A 16,845-nucleotide genomic window follows, 5' to 3' on the forward strand; every position below is an offset into this window, starting at 1 on the left:
CTTACGCCCCTTCATTTGATGTTTTTAACTGTATGCAGTCACCTAGGGTAAATCTCAGGCTTCTTTTAAAAAAACAAAAGTTAATAGTGCATTTTTGAAGAGTGCAAACACCTATGCTCATTTAAGCAAATCCTCCGAGGATTAAGTTGAACTTTGAGAAGGAACTGGAAAAGTAAGCGTAAAACAGTGGAAGCGGGCTATTTGTCTTCGGAAGACTTGTAAGTCATATATAAATATCTGGCTGATTACAGGTGTTGAGCTGCTCTGTGACAGAGATGTAGACATGGCAACTCGTGTCCAGGATCTGCTGGAGTTCCTCCACGAGAAGCAGCAGGAGCTGGACTTGGCCGCCGAGCAGCACCGCAAGCACTTGGAGCAGTGCGTGCAGCTGCGGCACCTGCAGGCTGAAGTCAAGCAGGTACGTCTGGGCTGTGCCCCCGCAGGGGGGGTCGGACCCCCAGAGCTATTCCACACCTCTGGGAGAGGTCTGTTCCCATAAACAGATGGGGAAAATTACTTTCTGCTGTATGAAGGCTTGCGTTTGGAGGGGGGAGGGACTTTGAATTGAGCACCTAAGAAACTTCATTTTTTGTTAACATTAAATGCGTTTTTTAATTTGCATCAACAGTCCGTATATCTATGTGGATAACAAGTCAGCTATTTGAAGTGTAGAGCAATTTGAACTAATGTTAAACCCACACTTTTATCATCATCTGTATGGTGATTAATAAAAATGTTCAGCGATAGTCCCTGCACGCTGGCCTGATACGTTTTGGTATATTGTTTGAGACATCTACAAATAACGATAACATAATACCAGCATGATTTACTTTCCGGGAGAAGAAAAATGAAATTTTGCTTCTCATGGCATTAAAGTGGCAAGTTTTGAGGTCCTTATCTGAGAAACACCTAAACCTTTGCTGAATTTGAGATGCTGTGGGCAAAACCACTGAAGTAGATGAAAGTTTAAAAAACAAACAAAACACTAGAAAGGTAAGAGTTTTTGATCTTGCTCACACTTGGCAGCATCACAGAAATCTACTACAAGCAGTTGTATTAGTCTGTCCCGAAACAGCTCCCACTGTGACTTGTCCTTTTTCTGTTTGTCATGAGCTCTTAAAAAAATTCATCTCCCTCACGAGACTGTGAACAAGAATTCCTGAATTGCGAAGTAATATAAAAGCGGTCCAGCTAGCGTAGGAGAGGTGAACAGGAGGTTTCCGAAGTCTTTCCAGACAGCGGTTGGTTACTTTGTAGTAGGAGACCCAAAGTTTCTGTGTGGTCTTGAATTAAAGGAATGCAAGGAACTAGTAGTGTCTGCTGTCAGTGCAATCTAGGCATTAATCAAATACATGACCTTTTAGTTCAAGCCTTTGCATATTCTACCGAACTATCCTGTATCCATCTTAGCACTTGTTCATCTTCATACATGCAAATTACAAATGACTCCTTTCACGTGAATAATGGTTGAGATAAAGTTATTGTGGATCAGGATAGTTTCTGTACTCGGTTGCATACTGTCTTGAGGATGAAGGAAAAGAGTGCACATTTGCAAAGAAAAAAAACATGTAAAGAAGGAGTGTGAATGCCAGCTGAGGCAATCTGATCCCTTTGTGGTACATCAGTGGGTTAGGATGGGATGGGCTATTAAGAAAAAGAAATTGTTAATTCCCGTGATACTGAAATAATATTCAGTTACAGAACAGAATATAGCACTTGGGTAATATTTCAAAGACACACTATTAATTAGTTATTTATATTGCATGCTCCCACAATAAAGTGAGTACCTTGCTTCACTAGCTTTGTTTGTATGCAAGTTAAATGTGACGAGAAAGACACACGTGTTTAAAACCTGTGTTTGCAGAACCAATGTTCTGTATTTTGGCAGATACAAGCAGATGATGAACATCATGGATTGTAGAGGAATATCCATGTTGCACTTAGTATATGGTTTGTAGGTCATTGTGTAAGATCCTTGTAACTTTTTCGAACCACTGCTAGGCCTGACTGAAGCCGAAGCTTTAAGTTTAGATTTTTAAGAAAGCACTGGAAAAAATGAGTTCATCTTATAATAAAGCTGTAGATAGTACACTGTTCTAGCCAGCCGCCTTTTCTGAATAGACTGGGATTTAGGAGAAAAAATAGGCTCTTTTTTATATTCCTAGAACACATCTATATCAAGTGGAACTTTATGTTGAATTAAAAGCCGTAATAGGCATGAATTTTCAAACTTACATGAATGTGTAGCTGACAGAGTGTTCGTGTATTACAAACTCCTTTTCCAGATTTTCATTGTACAGATTAACCTGCAACACTTCCCCAGCCTGAAGGCCTAAAAATTGAATGGAACTAAAATGAGTGTTATATTGTCTCATAGGATTTCTTTCAATCCCCTTTGGAATGCTTTGGGGCTAGTAACTCTTAGTTTTGTAATTTCAGTTGCCTTTTCAGGAAACCACAGCCGATTTATTCTAGTTTTTATTAGGTATCAGGAAGCACGGTCTTCCCCTGTTTCCTCTGCACTGGGAAAAACTTCATAGCTCAGCAGGTCACAGCAAGTGCTTTACCTGAGAGTAAAATGACATGGTAAACCTCCTCTTCAGTCTGTTTTGTTTGTATTTTGTTGCCTGAAGCAGTGAACACACTGTTTTCCAGTTCGATTACTGTGGTTTTCTGCCAGATTTATTGTTGATGGACTGGCTGTAAGCACACTTGTTATGTAGATGGGATACTGTCACCATGGCAAGGATTTTAACAAGATTTCCATTTGAATAATGGAAACTGATGTTACTGCCATTGTATTTCACACATACATATATATATATATATATATATAAAAATACATAGCTTGTAGTCATGTGAAAAGGTTAGACTGGAACACTGCAGGAATTTTTCCATTGGGTTCGTCTCTCAGATTACTATAATGGAGACCCGCAAACTGTCTCCTGGCTTAGTTTTTTAGTCAAATAGTTGCAAGGAGTCTCTTCAGTACTAGGTAGTGAAACTTGGAGCTTAGTGAATTCTTACCAAATAAGCACAGAAAGCAGATAAAAACACCCAGTGTTGCTTCTCCCTTAACTACCATACCAGTTCTGCTTTGTGGCCGTTGAAGTTCTGTAGATCAAGGCTCAGTACTAGGAGGAAGCAGAAGAGCCAGAAGACAAACAGAGGTTTAAAGAAAACCTGCGAAGAATTTGCTTGTCAACTTTGTGTAATAGGTGCAGAAGGCAAAAATGGATAGAGGATAGAGGTGCTGTCATGTCCTACGTCTACACTGCAGACTTGCTCTTTTCTACAGACTTGCAGGATTTATATAGAAGAATTCAAAGATACACTGTCAGGGGAGAAGAAAAACCAACTTGTTAGCTATTTGTTGTGCAGGCAGAAGTGGGAAAAACTGCATTACTAATACAACAATAATGCAGTCTGGATAAGCGTAAGACAGAAGGTGAGGTGGTGATGCAAATTTGAGGGAATGAATGTTGTGTCAAGATGGCTAGACCTCAGTTGCTTCAAGCTGTAAAAGATATGTTAGAGTGTACTTTGGATGTAGACCAGACGTGCCTTTTGTTTTGAAGGATTTGTGTTTTAATAGGTCCTTTTTCTGGTTTCTGCCCGTGTTTTCCGTCTATGACTAGAGTCATGTCATCCTGATTCCCTTAATAATAACCTGGCACAGTAACATTAATGGTAATGTCATATGTGGATCACTAGAAGAGAGTATTTAGTGTTAAGAGCTAATTGTGCTTTGGTACTTAATAAGTGTTGAGAGCTAACTGTGATTTGGTAGTTAATATATTTATTACCAGTGGTTAAAGGTCTAAAATTGATTAGTAGGAAAAGGTTAGAGAAGGTATGCTTAAACTGGTTATTTTCAAATCAACTGGGCCCAAAGGAATTCACCCTAGAATACCTAGACAACTGCCTGAAATAATGTCATAGACATTAGTGCTTATCTACCCAAACTTCTGGAGATTGGATGAGGTTCTGGAGGCCTGGAATTCAACATCTGCTTCTCAAAGTTGGGAAGGGATTAGCTAAGGGAGGATTATAGGTCAGCTAGTTTAACATAATTCCCAGGAAAAATATTTAAACAAGTAGATTATTAAACCTGAACAGTGACGGAGAGAGGAGAAAAGGCTAACGTAGATTCATTAGGCGTGTCTTCCCGTTGATAAATCCTGTTTCTTCCTGACAGGTCTTCTGGGTAGAGGTTAAAAAACAGATGGCATAGATCTTCCTTCTATTAAAGCTTTTAAAATAGTTTAGTTCAGTCTATCCTGCCCTAGCTTACTATGAGAATGTCATATGAGACTACGTTACCATGAATGATAACTTGGTGGAAAACCATACTCAGTAACAGAAGTTATTAAGAGACTTACTGGATTGGAAAAGAGATTTCAGAATTTTTAAAAAAATCTGTAGAAGTCTGTATTTGGATACTGGTTCGTGTTTTCAGTCAGAAAGTCTACATGTTAGAGTAGAGGTTATACTTTTAAATATGAAGATAAAGGCAAAAAAAGCTGGGAAAGGGATTTGAGTTTATCAGAAGACACTGGATTACAGTTCAGAATTATCTTGATGTATGGGAGAATTGCACTGCAAGAAAGATGCGAATTTTATTATTTATTAAATACAGAACATGATGTACTGGCAGGAATAATCAGCTGAACAAATACAGCACGGGGTAATTACTGGCTGGGCAGCAGTTCTATAGAAAAGTTGTACAGATGACAGTGAATAACATGAATTATGTCCAGCTTTACTCAGTAGTTGAAAGATTTTGACCGAAGTCATGGTTATCAACTGGAGAGAGCTCATAAAAGAGCAGTGAGAAAAATAAGGCAGCTAACTTCACATGGGAGAGATTGAAGAGGCTGTGGTCAACAAGAGAGGAGGAATCTAGAGCAGAGAGTTGGGTAATGTTCTTGATGGAGAGGGGAGAGGGGAAAACAGAGCTAGTGTCTCCCTGTTGTGGGCAGGAGAAATTAAATGAGCCGAAATTAAAGCCAGAGAGATTTGAGTGTTAGACATCAGAAAGAAGACTTAGGGTGATAAAAATATCTGATGAAAGTGTGGGATTGGAGTCTTGAGTAAGGAACAAGGCACAGATCTTTTGGGAGGGGTCTTAAGGTTGCATGTTCCTGCTGTTGGTAAGGAATGCAGTAGGTGGCCCTGTGTCAAAGAAGGCACATTCTGAAAACCGAAAATCTTTAAGCAATTAGAAGACACTCAATGGTCACATTTTTCTCAACATTAATATTCAAAATTATTTTCTTACTTTTTACTAAGCTGCATGTCCTCAATTTACATCACTGACACTGGCTCTTAGGCAAGTATTGCTTGTAACTTGTTCCTGTTTTCTGGGTGACAAATGGTATTCAGGAACACAACCATGTTCAGAGTATAAACTGAAACCACAAGCATGTAGTAGGTGACTGAAAGATATGAGTTGTCAGCTAAGTGAATTTATAGTGAATGTCATTCGCTGTGTTTATTGAATATATAATTCACTGTAAATATATAATTAATAACTTAGTCATCAATTCCAGTACTACATGTGACCCTAAATGGTTTTGTCCCTAGCCATGATGCTTCTCTTGCTGCTTGGCAGTGGAATTGCATATTTCATGGTCTTCTCTTTTGTTACAGGTTTTGGGCTGGATCCGAAATGGAGAGTCCATGTTAAATGCTGGGCTTATCACTGCTAGCTCTTTGCAGGAGGCAGAACAGTTACAGAGGGAGCATGAGCAGTTTCAACATGCAATAGAGGTAAAAGCACCATTTCAGTGACCATAGCCAAGAAGTCCTGTATGACAGTTCATGACTCTCTGTAAATAGCACTTCTGGGTTCACACTACAATGTTTTGGGTTTAGGAAAAGTTGTTGAAATCATCTTATGGCAATGAGATTGAAACACTTGCTGGGAAGGTGGGTTTTTTGTTCTTGTTCGTTTTGGAGTTGCAATTCCAGATGAACACACCTGCTCAGTACCTTTTTGCATCTTTGTAAAGTGATAGCGGCTCACCGTAGTTTTACTGAAAATGGTGTTTCCCTTTGTTAGAATGCAATGTATAATGCTAATCGTTAAAGTTAAGAATAAATGGAACAGCAAACATCAGGTTTGTGTATTCTGATATGGTCATTTAACATTTCCATTTTTGTCTGACAGTAAGTTTCACTGCAATTCGTGTTGGTGGTGTGTCCATCCTCCTGCCATGACTTCAAACTCAACTTATTGGATTGGTCATATCTGCAAAAAATAGGCAGAGATCTTAAGATTGACTGAAATGCAGTATTATTAATTTATATGCACTATCAAGGGACTTACAGTGATATTGATTATATATAGCGTATGTTTTTTAAGCACTTTTGTTGAAAGAATAACCAATGTTATGATTATTTGGGAAAACTATTTTCAGAAGTACTCTGTCTTGCAGTAACTCTTTGATGTTTATTTCACGTTCATTTGCTATTCGGTTGAGTTTTATGCTTCCCCTCTTTTTTTTTTTTCCTTTTTACAGTTTACACTATATGTACCCTCATTTTGAGAGCTTTGGTAACTCTTAAGTATAAAAATCATGAGACCTCTAGATGTTCATCAGTTCAAGAATAAACAACTAGGAAGCTTAAATTCTGTGTTTTCTGGGTCATTCTGTACTCAGATATAATAATGCTTATTATTATAGTTAGGGGTTCCAGATTTTAGGCAAGTATATGTTTACACAGAGAACTACAGTTAAAAATTTGCTTACAATGAATGGAGAGTTGTCTTTTGTATTGGCCTGCATGCCTGCACCTTCATTTGCTCACCACTGATGTGCAAAAGACTGCAGTAAAGCTGTGAGGACAGTAATAACAATCAAGCCAAAATGAGATACATTCTTTCCATCTTCTTTTGCCTCACTATGAAGGGAAAGAAAATCAACCTGAAATTCATAATTATAACAAAGTGTACTGCAACATAGATATGCCATGTGTGCCTTAATGCTAGACAGTGGCTATTGCTTGCAAACTGCTAGTCATTGTTGATTTGATGGTAAATCTCCACAGGATTTATTTCCTTTGTATTTGCACAGTGAAGTCATGCAGTGACTAATATTAGACAGTTATTTTTATCTGATGGGTGTTTATGCATGTGTATAGAAGTGTCACTGATACAGTGGAAATGTGAGCCTTTGAGGTCTTCAGGAAAATGAACTGAAGTTCTCCACTGAACTCCTGAATTTTCACCCTTTGTCAGAAAACACATCAAAGTGCCCTGCAGGTTCAGCAGAAGGCAGAGGCAATGCTGCAGGCTAATCACTATGATATGGATATGATCCGGGAGTGTGCAGAGAAGGTTGCTTCCCACTGGCAACAACTGATGCTGAAGATGGAGGACCGTCTCAAGCTTGTGAATGCCTCTGTTGCCTTCTATAAAACTTCTGAACAGGTAAAGAAATGCTACGTGATCTGTGTCTGCCTTGGTTAATTCTTCAGTGTGGTATAAAACAGCATTACATAAAATAATGGTTGACTAGGTTTGGTTATATTTACTAATTTGATAACAACTGCAGTTATACAAAAAAAAATGCAAAGAGCAAATCCTCTTACCAGCTGCCTTAGAAAGAGAAACCATGTGTTGCAGCCTTTCAATATATAAAGAGGTCTTATAAGACAAAGACTTTTTACCAAGGCCTGTAGTGACAAGACAAGGGGCGATGGTTTTAAACTGAAAGGAGGTAGATTTAGGTTGGGTGTAAGGAAGAAATTTTTTACAATGAGGGTGGTAGGACACTGGAAGAGGTCGCCCAGAGAAGTTGTGGACGCCCCATCCATGGAAGTACTCAAAGTCAGGCTGGATGAGGCTTTGACCAACCTGATCTAGTGAGAGATGTTCCTGGCCACGGTGGTGGTTTGGACTATAGATGATGTTTAAAGGTCCCTCCCAACCCAAACCATTCTATGATAAACAAATAATAGACAAATTGTACTAACTGCTAAGAGATTACAGTGTAATTGGTTTGGCTACACTTGCTTCAATTAACAAACTTCAAAGAAGGTACATTACCAAAGTGCAGTGATTATTGGCGAAGACTGAAATTTTCGTCTGCCTCTTCTATCACTCTCCCCTTTAATATTCCTCAGATTCTTATTTTTAGTTGAGAATAGTCTTGTAAAACATTTCCAAGATGAAATACACTGCTTAGCTGGATTTCTGTTTGTTTCAAGAGGTTTTGCTTAAACCATAAAAAAGTTACACAGAGGTTTTAATAGAAGAACTTCAGACGGCTATTTCTGGTTTTTGTGTGGGAGTCAGAGAAAAATCAGCTTCATCCTGCTTGTCCGCAGAACAGTTAGGGGGAAGGTTGGCAAGGTTGCTGCTTCTGCCATCATATCTTAACCCCATCCTGAACTATGCAGTCACAGAGGCAGAGAAAGATGAGCAACTTTAGGGATAGCCTTCTGAGCAAGTCCACGTAAGCAGGCCAGTGCTTTCAAACCTACAGCCAAAGTTTGCTGCCTTCTCTTAAGTCCCAGTCAAAACATGTCTTCTGAGGTATATGGTAAGGTATATGTAAGGGGTAGATTGGTTTTCTGGGGTTTTTGGGTTGAATTTTGAATATTTGTCTTACTGAATTACATTCGAGTTGGATTCCTTTTTCCTGATAGGTGTGCAGCGTGCTGGAAAGCCTGGAGCAAGAATACAAGCGAGAAGAAGACTGGTGTGGGGGAGCAGACAAACTGGGTCCCAACTCTGAAACAGATCATGTTACTCCCATGATAAGCAAACACCTGGAACAGAAGGAGGCGTTCCTAAAGGTAAGGTTTGCCATTTTTTTGTGGTCTTCTGTGTCTTGGAAAGCATGCAGTCAAATGCTCAGTCTTACAGTGCTGAAATGTATGTTGGAAAGCAACAATGCCCATTCAAGAGCTACAGGTGTGTCCCAAACTGCAAAGATGTGTGAAATGGCACATTAACTGCTTGTGACAGTGATTAGGAGAATACTGCCAAGTGCATAAAATTGTAGCCAGTTTTATAAATATATTTCCTGTTGAACTTCAATAGATGTCAGGTCTCCCACTGTGACTGAAGAGGATTTGGAAATCACTGCTTTGAGCAACTGTCATTCTAAAGAATGCTTAAAGGCTGCTGCTTTGGAAGAGAAGTGACAGTCACGTGGTGCCATTGCTGCCTGTGCATCAGAGCAGCTTTCAGCTGTACTTGGACTACAGTAGAGTATGGAAGGAGGAAGTTGCTAGACAAGCATCTGGGAGTAGTTGGGTTTTTGTAATAGTCTGCAGATAAATGAAAGGTTTTTTGTTCCAGCTAATGTCCTAGTGAAGGTAGTTGATTGTACTGAATAAATGCGTAACGGATGCTTGCAAAGCAGTGTAACTAACCCCATAACCAAAGGAATTTTCCAGCATCATCTTGAAAGACCACTAAGAGTGTAAAACTCATTTTTATTAAAAGCCTTTTTGTTCTCAGTGAACAGATGAGAACATTCAAAAACATAGAATCATGGAATGGTTTGGGTTGGAAGCAACCTTAAAGATCATCTAGTTCCAACCCCCCTGCCATGGGCAGGGACACCTTCCTCTAGACCAGGTTGCTCAAAGCCCCATCCAACCTGGCCTTGAACACTGCCAGGGATGGGGCAGCCACAGCCTCTCTGGGCAACCTGTGCTAGTGCCTCACCACCCTCACAGTGAGGAACTTCTTCCTTACATCTACTCTAAATCTACCCTCTTTCAGTTTAAAGCCATTACCCCTCGTCCTATCACTACACTCCCTGTTAAAGACTCCCTCTCCAGCTTTCCTGTAGGCCCCCATCAGGTACTGGCAGGCTGCTACAAGGTCTCCCTGGAGCCTTCTCTTCTCCAGGCTGAACAATCCCAGCTCTCTCAGCTTGTCTTCATAGGAGAGCTGCTCCAGCCCTCTGATCATCTTGGTGGCACTCCTCTGGACTCACTCCAACAGGTCCATGTCCTCCTTATGTTGGGGGCCCCAGAGCAGAACACAGTACTGCAGGTGGGGTCTCACGAGAGCGGAGCAGAGGGGCAGAATCCCCTCCCTCGACCTGCTGGTCGTGCTTATTTTGATGCAGCCCAGGATACGGTTGGCTTTCTGGGCAGCGAGCGCACATTGCTGGGTCGTGTTGAGCTTCTCGTCAACCGAAACCCTCAAGTCCTCCTCCTCAGGGCTGCTTTCAATCCACTCATCGCCCAGCCTGTATTTGTGCTTGGGATTGCCCTGACCCCTGTGCAGGACCTTGCAGTTGGCCTTGTTGAACTTCACAAGGTTTGCACAGGCCCACCTCTGAAGCCTGTCAAGGTCCCTCTGGATGGCATCCCTTCCCTCCAGCGTGTCAACCGCACCATGCAGCTTGGTGTCATCAGCAAACTTGCTGAGGGTGCACTCAATGCCACTGTCCATGTCACCAACAAAGATGTTAAACAACACTGGTCCCAATACCGACCCTTGAGGAACACCACTCGTCACTGGTCTCCACTTGGACATTGAGCCACTGACCACAACTCTTTGGTGCGATCATCTAGCCGATTCCTTATCCACCAAGTGGTCCATCCGTCAAATCCATGTCTCTCCAATTTAGAGACAAGGATGTCATGCAGGACAGTGTCAAATGCTTTGCACAAGTCCAGGTAGGTGATGTCAGCTGCTCTTCTCTTATCCACCAACACTGTAAAGCTGTTGTAGAAGGCCACCAGATTTGTGAGGCACAATTTACCCTTAGTGAAGCCATGTTGACTGTCACGAAGGACCTCCTTATTTTCCACATGCCCTAGCATAGTTTCCAGGAGGATCTGCTCCATGATCTTGCTGGGCACAGAGGTGAGACTGACTGGCCTGTAGTTCCCTGGGTCTTCCTTTTTGCCCTTCTTAAAAATGGGGGTTATGTTTCCTCTTTTCCAGTCAGTGAGAACTTCACTAGACTGCCATGACTTCTTAAATATGATTGATAGTGTCTTAGCAACTTCATCTGCCAATTCCCTCAGGATCCATGGATGTATCTCATCAGGCCCCACGGACTTGTGCACCTTCATGTTCCTTAGATGGTCTTGAACCTGATCTTCTCCTTCAGTGGGCAGCTCTTCATTCTCCCACTCCCTGCCTTTGCCTTCTGTGATTTGGGCGGTGTGGCTGGAGCACTTGCTGGTGAAGACTGAGGCAAAAAAGTCATTGAGTACCTCAGCCTTCTCCACATCGCAGGTAACCAGGTCTCCTGTTTCTTTCCAGAGAGGGCCCACATTTTCCCATCTTGCTTTTATCACTGACATACCTATAGAAGCTTTTCTTGTTGCCCTTGATGTCCCTGGCCAGATTTAATTCTATCAGGGCTTTGGCTTTCCTAACCTGATCCCTGGCTACTCGGACAATTTCTCTGTATTCCTCCCAGGCTACCTGTCCTTGCTTCCACCCTCTGTAGGCTTCTTTTTTGTGTTTGAGCTTGTCCAGGAGCTCCTTGTTCATCCGTGCAGGCCTCCTGGCGTTTTTGCCTGACTTCCTCTTTGTTGGGATGCATCGCTCCTGAGCTTGGAGGAGGTGATCCTTGAATATCAACCAGCTTTCTTGGGCGCCTCTTCCCTCCAGGGTTTTATCCCTTGGTACTTTGCCAAGCAGATCCCTGAAGAGGCCAAAGTCAGCTCTCTTGAAGTCCCGGGTAGTGAGCTTGCTGTGCCCCCTCCTCACTGCTCTAAGGATCTTGAACTCCACCATTTCATGGTCACTGCAGCCAAGGCTGCCCTTGAGCTTCACGTTTCCCACCAGCCCCTCCTTATTGATGAGAACAAGGTCCAGCATGGCACCTCTCCTCATGGGCTCCTCCATCACTTGGAGAAGGAAGTTGTCATCAACGCATTCCAGGAACCTCCTGGATTGCTGATGCCCCACTATGTTGTCCCTCCAACAGACATTGGGGTGGTCGAAGTCCCCCATGAGGACCAGGGCTTGTGAATGTGAGGCTGCTCCTGTCTGTCTATAGAGAGAGGGCCTCATTTGCTCGGTCTTCCTGCTCGGGTGGCCTGTAGCAGACCCCCACCATAATGACACCTGTCCCTGCCCTCCCTTTAATCCTGACCCAGAAGCTCTCGGTTGGCTCCTCATCGATCCCCAGGCGGATCTCCGTGCAGTCCAGCTGGTCATTGACATAGAGGGTGACACCCCCTCCTTGTCTCCCCTCCCTGTCCTTCCTAAAGAGCCTGTATCCTTCCATTCCAATGTTCCAGTCATAGGAGCCATCCCACCATGTCTCCGTGATGCCAATAACATCACAGCCCTGCAGGCGTGCGCACGCCTCTAACTCTTGTTTATTCCCCATGCGACGTGCGTTTGCATAGAGGCATTTAAGTTGGGTTCCTGATGAAGGTGGCTTGCTGGAGTGGCTGGAATTCCTTTGTGCTGCTCTTCAGGTGCTCTCCTGCTGACCTGTGATCCCCCTCCAGGCTCTGGGCATCTATTGCTGGCACTGGCATCAATAACATATTAGCATAGCTCTAAGTATACTGTCAAATAGATCTTTCTGCAGCTGACATGTGAGTTACCAATCTTTGTTTTAAAACAATATGAGAAATGACTTAATGTCTTTGTTACTGGACCAAACCATGCTACCTTTACCTAACCTTTTACAGTAGTCTTTCATGTTCTGCTTATTAAAAATAAGGCAGCCAGCCCATATGTAGTACTTGGTGTACATTAAGATGAAGGCGGCAGCTGAGCTGAGTGTTGGCAATACAGTGGTGAGGACTGAAAGCTCTCAAGGCCTTGTCTTAATATTTTAAGGGCGTGTCTTAATATTTTAGCACTTTTGGTTTCACTTCAGTGCAGTGTTTACTTTTTGTTTAAAGTACTGGTGGATGTTTTGGAATATCTGGGTGAGTATGTAAGCACGTGCACTCTGTTTACGCAATAACTAACTTCAAGTGGCACATGGCATATACACAAAACAAACTTCTCTGTGAGCTCTGAGTCATGCTGAACACTCTGGAGCAGGTAATTACTTTTCAGGATCTTCAGATAAAAAGGAATAGCATTTTGTTTGGGTTTTTTGTTTTTTTGCATTTTTTTTTTTTTCCCCTGACGGATAAGTAAGGATTAACCGCTGTTTGTTGGGAAAACTATTTCAATGGTTGGATTGGCTTACTGCAGAAGGATTTAACAAGTAATGCTTTCTAAAATTGAAGAGGGTAGGAAGTGCACAAAAGGGGGGTGAGGAAGGTCCTTCATCTCTTTCTGGATGTATATTTGCATCTTCAAATAAAGTAATACTGCTGACTCTCTAGGCTTGCACGCTGGCTCGGAGGAATGCTGATGTCTTCCTGAAATACCTGCACAGGAATAGCGTAAACATGCCAGGGATGGTGACACACATCAAAGCACCTGAACAACAAGTCAAAAGTAAGGGGTTTCTTGTTCTTTTTTTCTCCAGAGAATGTGATCATCATGTGCTATGGTGTGTGTGATGGTGGGGGAGTGAAGCCTGCCCAAGTGGAAAGGGTTCTGTCAGGCTTAACAGGAAATAATTGAAGTTGCTCGCCCACTTTGAAGGAGCTGCCAGTCATCAAATTCTCTTATACCCAAATGAAGTTGCTTTGAATTTATTTATCTCCTGCTTACACCTAATCTTCTTTCAATTTGAGACTCAGATGTGCTGCTTTTGTTGAGAAAATAAGATAGTAAACTTCCACATGATAATGTCTGGTCTGAAGCCAAATAAGAGCTGATCACTGTAAGCTTACTCAGTGTGTTAGCATGGTGCATTCTGTGAGTTCCTTGGGAGTGCCAGCATGATACAAGATAATCCCTTGAATGATGCCCTTGGGCCCTTCATATAGTTGAATCAGTATTAAGGAACTTCATGAAGTATAGGATAACTGACATCATGTTTAAGTTAGATGTGTAGATAGGTAGTCGCTGAGGTGAGGCAGGAAAGAACTATTACATGGGGCTTGGCTTTTGCTAGGATTAATTCAGTGTAGTGCAGCTTTAAAGTGTAACATGCGCTGTGGGGAATGGAGTAGAGAGAGAAATCTGTAGGGCTTTCAGGGACAAAAGTACAGCAATTAATCGGTTATGCATAACTGATGGGGGAGGTAGGCAGAAAAGAGATCAGAGAGATCAAAAATAAATATTGCGTTTTACTAATTTATTTGCCAGTCGTATTGTACTCAACGTGTTGTGAAGCTGTGACTGAACGCTTGGGCCATGCTACAGACTCAAAACCGGAGAAGTCTGATTGTCTAATTAATTGCTGTTTGCAGCTACCCAAAGGGGAGTTATGCAGAGGATGGAGCCAAACTCGGAGCAACACGGCAATAAGACCAGAGGAAAAAGTTGCAGCAAGGAAAATGAATGGATATAAGCAGAAAGCGTTACAGCAAGAGCGAGAAAGCACTGAGTAGAGCAGGTAGCCCAGAGAGGTAGTAGGATTTCTGCCCTTGGGAATTTTTAAAACTCAGTTGAACAAGCCCCTGAAAAACTTTGGAGTTAGTCCTGCTTTGAGGAGGAGATTGGAACAGATGGCCTCCAGAGGTCACTTCCACTCTAAATTACTTGATGGCTCTATTAGAAAAGAACATGCTCACTGCTTCACTTTACTACAAGGGGAAAACAGTTTGTGTTAAACTTACCCATGTTTCTGACAGTACTCAGATTGAAAGTCTCCCTGTGTTGAATTTTTTCTGTTGGAAAGATAATAGGGTATTGGTCATACTTTTCACTCTGAGGAAATATTTGGATTGTGGCAGTTGAAACTGAGCATGTAGAGCTAAGACAAAAGATTGTTTTTCCTCTGTCCCCAAGGCATCAATGTTTATAGAGCTGTACCAGTCAAAATCTCAACACAAATGCTGACAGTATCAATAACTGAAGTGGTGCTGACATTTGTCACTTAGCTCTTCTCTTAGTAGTAGACACAGAAAACAAAGCAGAAGCAAACAGGAAGTTGTAGCTACTGCACTTACCGAGTATAAGAGAAAAAAATGTTAGGGTTATTAGACAGACTTTTTCAAAATTCAGTTTTGAAATCTGTGTAGAAACAGTCATTCTGAGAAAGGTAAATGTGTTCAGATGAGGGAAGAGTAGAAAAGTCTCTGCTAATATCCTTAATAGTTATATGTCAGAACCGTAGTGCTATGCATGTTCTGTGTACTTTTAAGATCCTGGATGAATGATACATGTTTAACAAGCAGCAAAAAAAGCAATAAAAATCCCCAAGCAGGAAAAAAATAAGCTATGTGCTCTAACACTTTTTCCCCTATAAGCCATGTAATATATGCTTCTGAGAATTAAACATGAGTCAAGATGAAACCAGCAAGGACTCCTTCCTTTTAGGTCTCGGTGGTATGGTGGTAGCTGACCAAATGATTTAAAAGTTCACTCTGATCTTCCTGTTCAAATAAGCATGTAGGGAAAAAAAAAAATCTCTTCTCATTTCTAAATAGAGAAAAAGAATAATAGGGTGTTTATTTTAGTTTGGTGAAATAGAGGTTACATGTGTTTTGCTGGACCATTATACACTCATGCTCAGGTGTATGCTTGAAAAAGTGTCAGGCTGTGATCAGTATATAGTATATAAATGAACGCTTTAAAAACTTGAGTAACCCTTGAGTTTCTGCAGAACTGCTTGAATGTTTTTCAAAAACCTCATTCAGTGGCATACTTGATCCTTATTCCCAGCTGCAGATTATGGTATCTAGAAAAGCAGTGTCTTAATCTAGGCAAAGTTTAACTAAGTACATGCTTCATGGGAAACAGGAATCACAGTGGTACTGAACTCTGAGAGGTGTCCTTCTGTCCCTTCACGCCAGTGTAAATAATTTCCTTGACCTGCAGTTAAGAGTATCCAAATACTGTATCAGACACGGTGCCAAAGCTGAATTTTAGGAAGGACTTGTGGCCTAAAGCTGTGCTGTGGCAGGTGGATTCAGTAGGTGATGATAGCTGTAAGCTCAGAAACCGAGCATCTTCATCTTTGCTTCTGCTGCTAATTTTGCGTGCTTCTTCGTTACCTTTGTCTTTGCTGTACAGGCTGTGACTGAACAAAGTGGCAGCAACTTGTCTAGTGGTGCTTGTATTTTTGGATAGGTTGATAGAGAGTGCAGGATGCACAGAGACAGCTGAAAGCTCTCCGAGCCTGGAGAATAAGCTGAAAGTTTAGGAAACAATCCTAACAAACGTTGGAATCAAAGAAAATAGCAACAGGGTCTGTAGTTCAGAAGGCTTGCGATAGAGCTGCCTATCCAAACCTAGTATTAAATATTGATGTTCTATAACTTTGAGTATTTTCTAGAATGTTGTTTCTCTTCCTAGTTAGTCCAAGAAATTAATGGCAGTAAAAATAACGGTTCCCAGCCAAATATCTCTCACTGGCTTGCCATCTGTATCATCTCCTGACAGAACAAATGCTGTTCCAATTAGCTAAATTCACCTTGCTTGCTCTTTGTCAGAACTACCCCGCTTGCGTCGCTATCAAGAGGTCTCGTTTTATATGGTGTGTCCAGCTGAATGTATTGCATTGTGTAACGGTAACGGTCCCACCTCTCGCCCTGAAATCTGGCATATATTCTGAGCAGGCTTTCTGGAGGTGGCATAAGGCAGAAATAAAACTGAGAAAGCAGGTGAGGCTCGCAGCAGATCAGCTCATGGCTTGGCTAAGGGACAGGTCGGTTGAGGCATATTTGAGGGTAGCCTGCCCAGTGGGAAGAAAACCTTGGCCACAGCGACCAGATTCCAACCAAAAACAAGTCCTGGGTGATCTCAACGCTCTGTGGCAAGTGGGAATACGGCGCTTCCAAGCAGGAGGCTGTTGGCAGCGATGCAGACGGGTTTCCTGATCCTCA

General features: G+C 41.9%; 1 protein-coding gene across 7 annotated transcripts in view; it reads left to right on the plus strand.

Annotated features, from left to right (window-relative positions):
• Positions 1 to 16,845, plus strand: part of TRIO (trio Rho guanine nucleotide exchange factor) — a 257,834-nt gene that overhangs the window by 140,173 nt on the left and 100,816 nt on the right. For all 7 annotated transcript variants that reach the window (XM_030041606.2, XM_030041605.2, XM_030041604.2 and 4 more), the window contains exons 15-19: positions 252 to 418; positions 5,653 to 5,772; positions 7,244 to 7,435; positions 8,656 to 8,805; positions 13,288 to 13,402. In XM_030041606.2, the coding sequence (XP_029897466.1) occupies positions 252 to 418; positions 5,653 to 5,772; positions 7,244 to 7,435; positions 8,656 to 8,805; positions 13,288 to 13,402 (744 nt within the window). The remainder of the gene's footprint in view (positions 1 to 251; positions 419 to 5,652; positions 5,773 to 7,243; positions 7,436 to 8,655; positions 8,806 to 13,287; positions 13,403 to 16,845) is intronic.

This window comes from Aquila chrysaetos, chromosome 18, assembly GCF_900496995.4.
Source record: "Aquila chrysaetos chrysaetos chromosome 18, bAquChr1.4, whole genome shotgun sequence".
Taxonomy (NCBI): Eukaryota; Metazoa; Chordata; class Aves; order Accipitriformes; family Accipitridae; genus Aquila; species Aquila chrysaetos.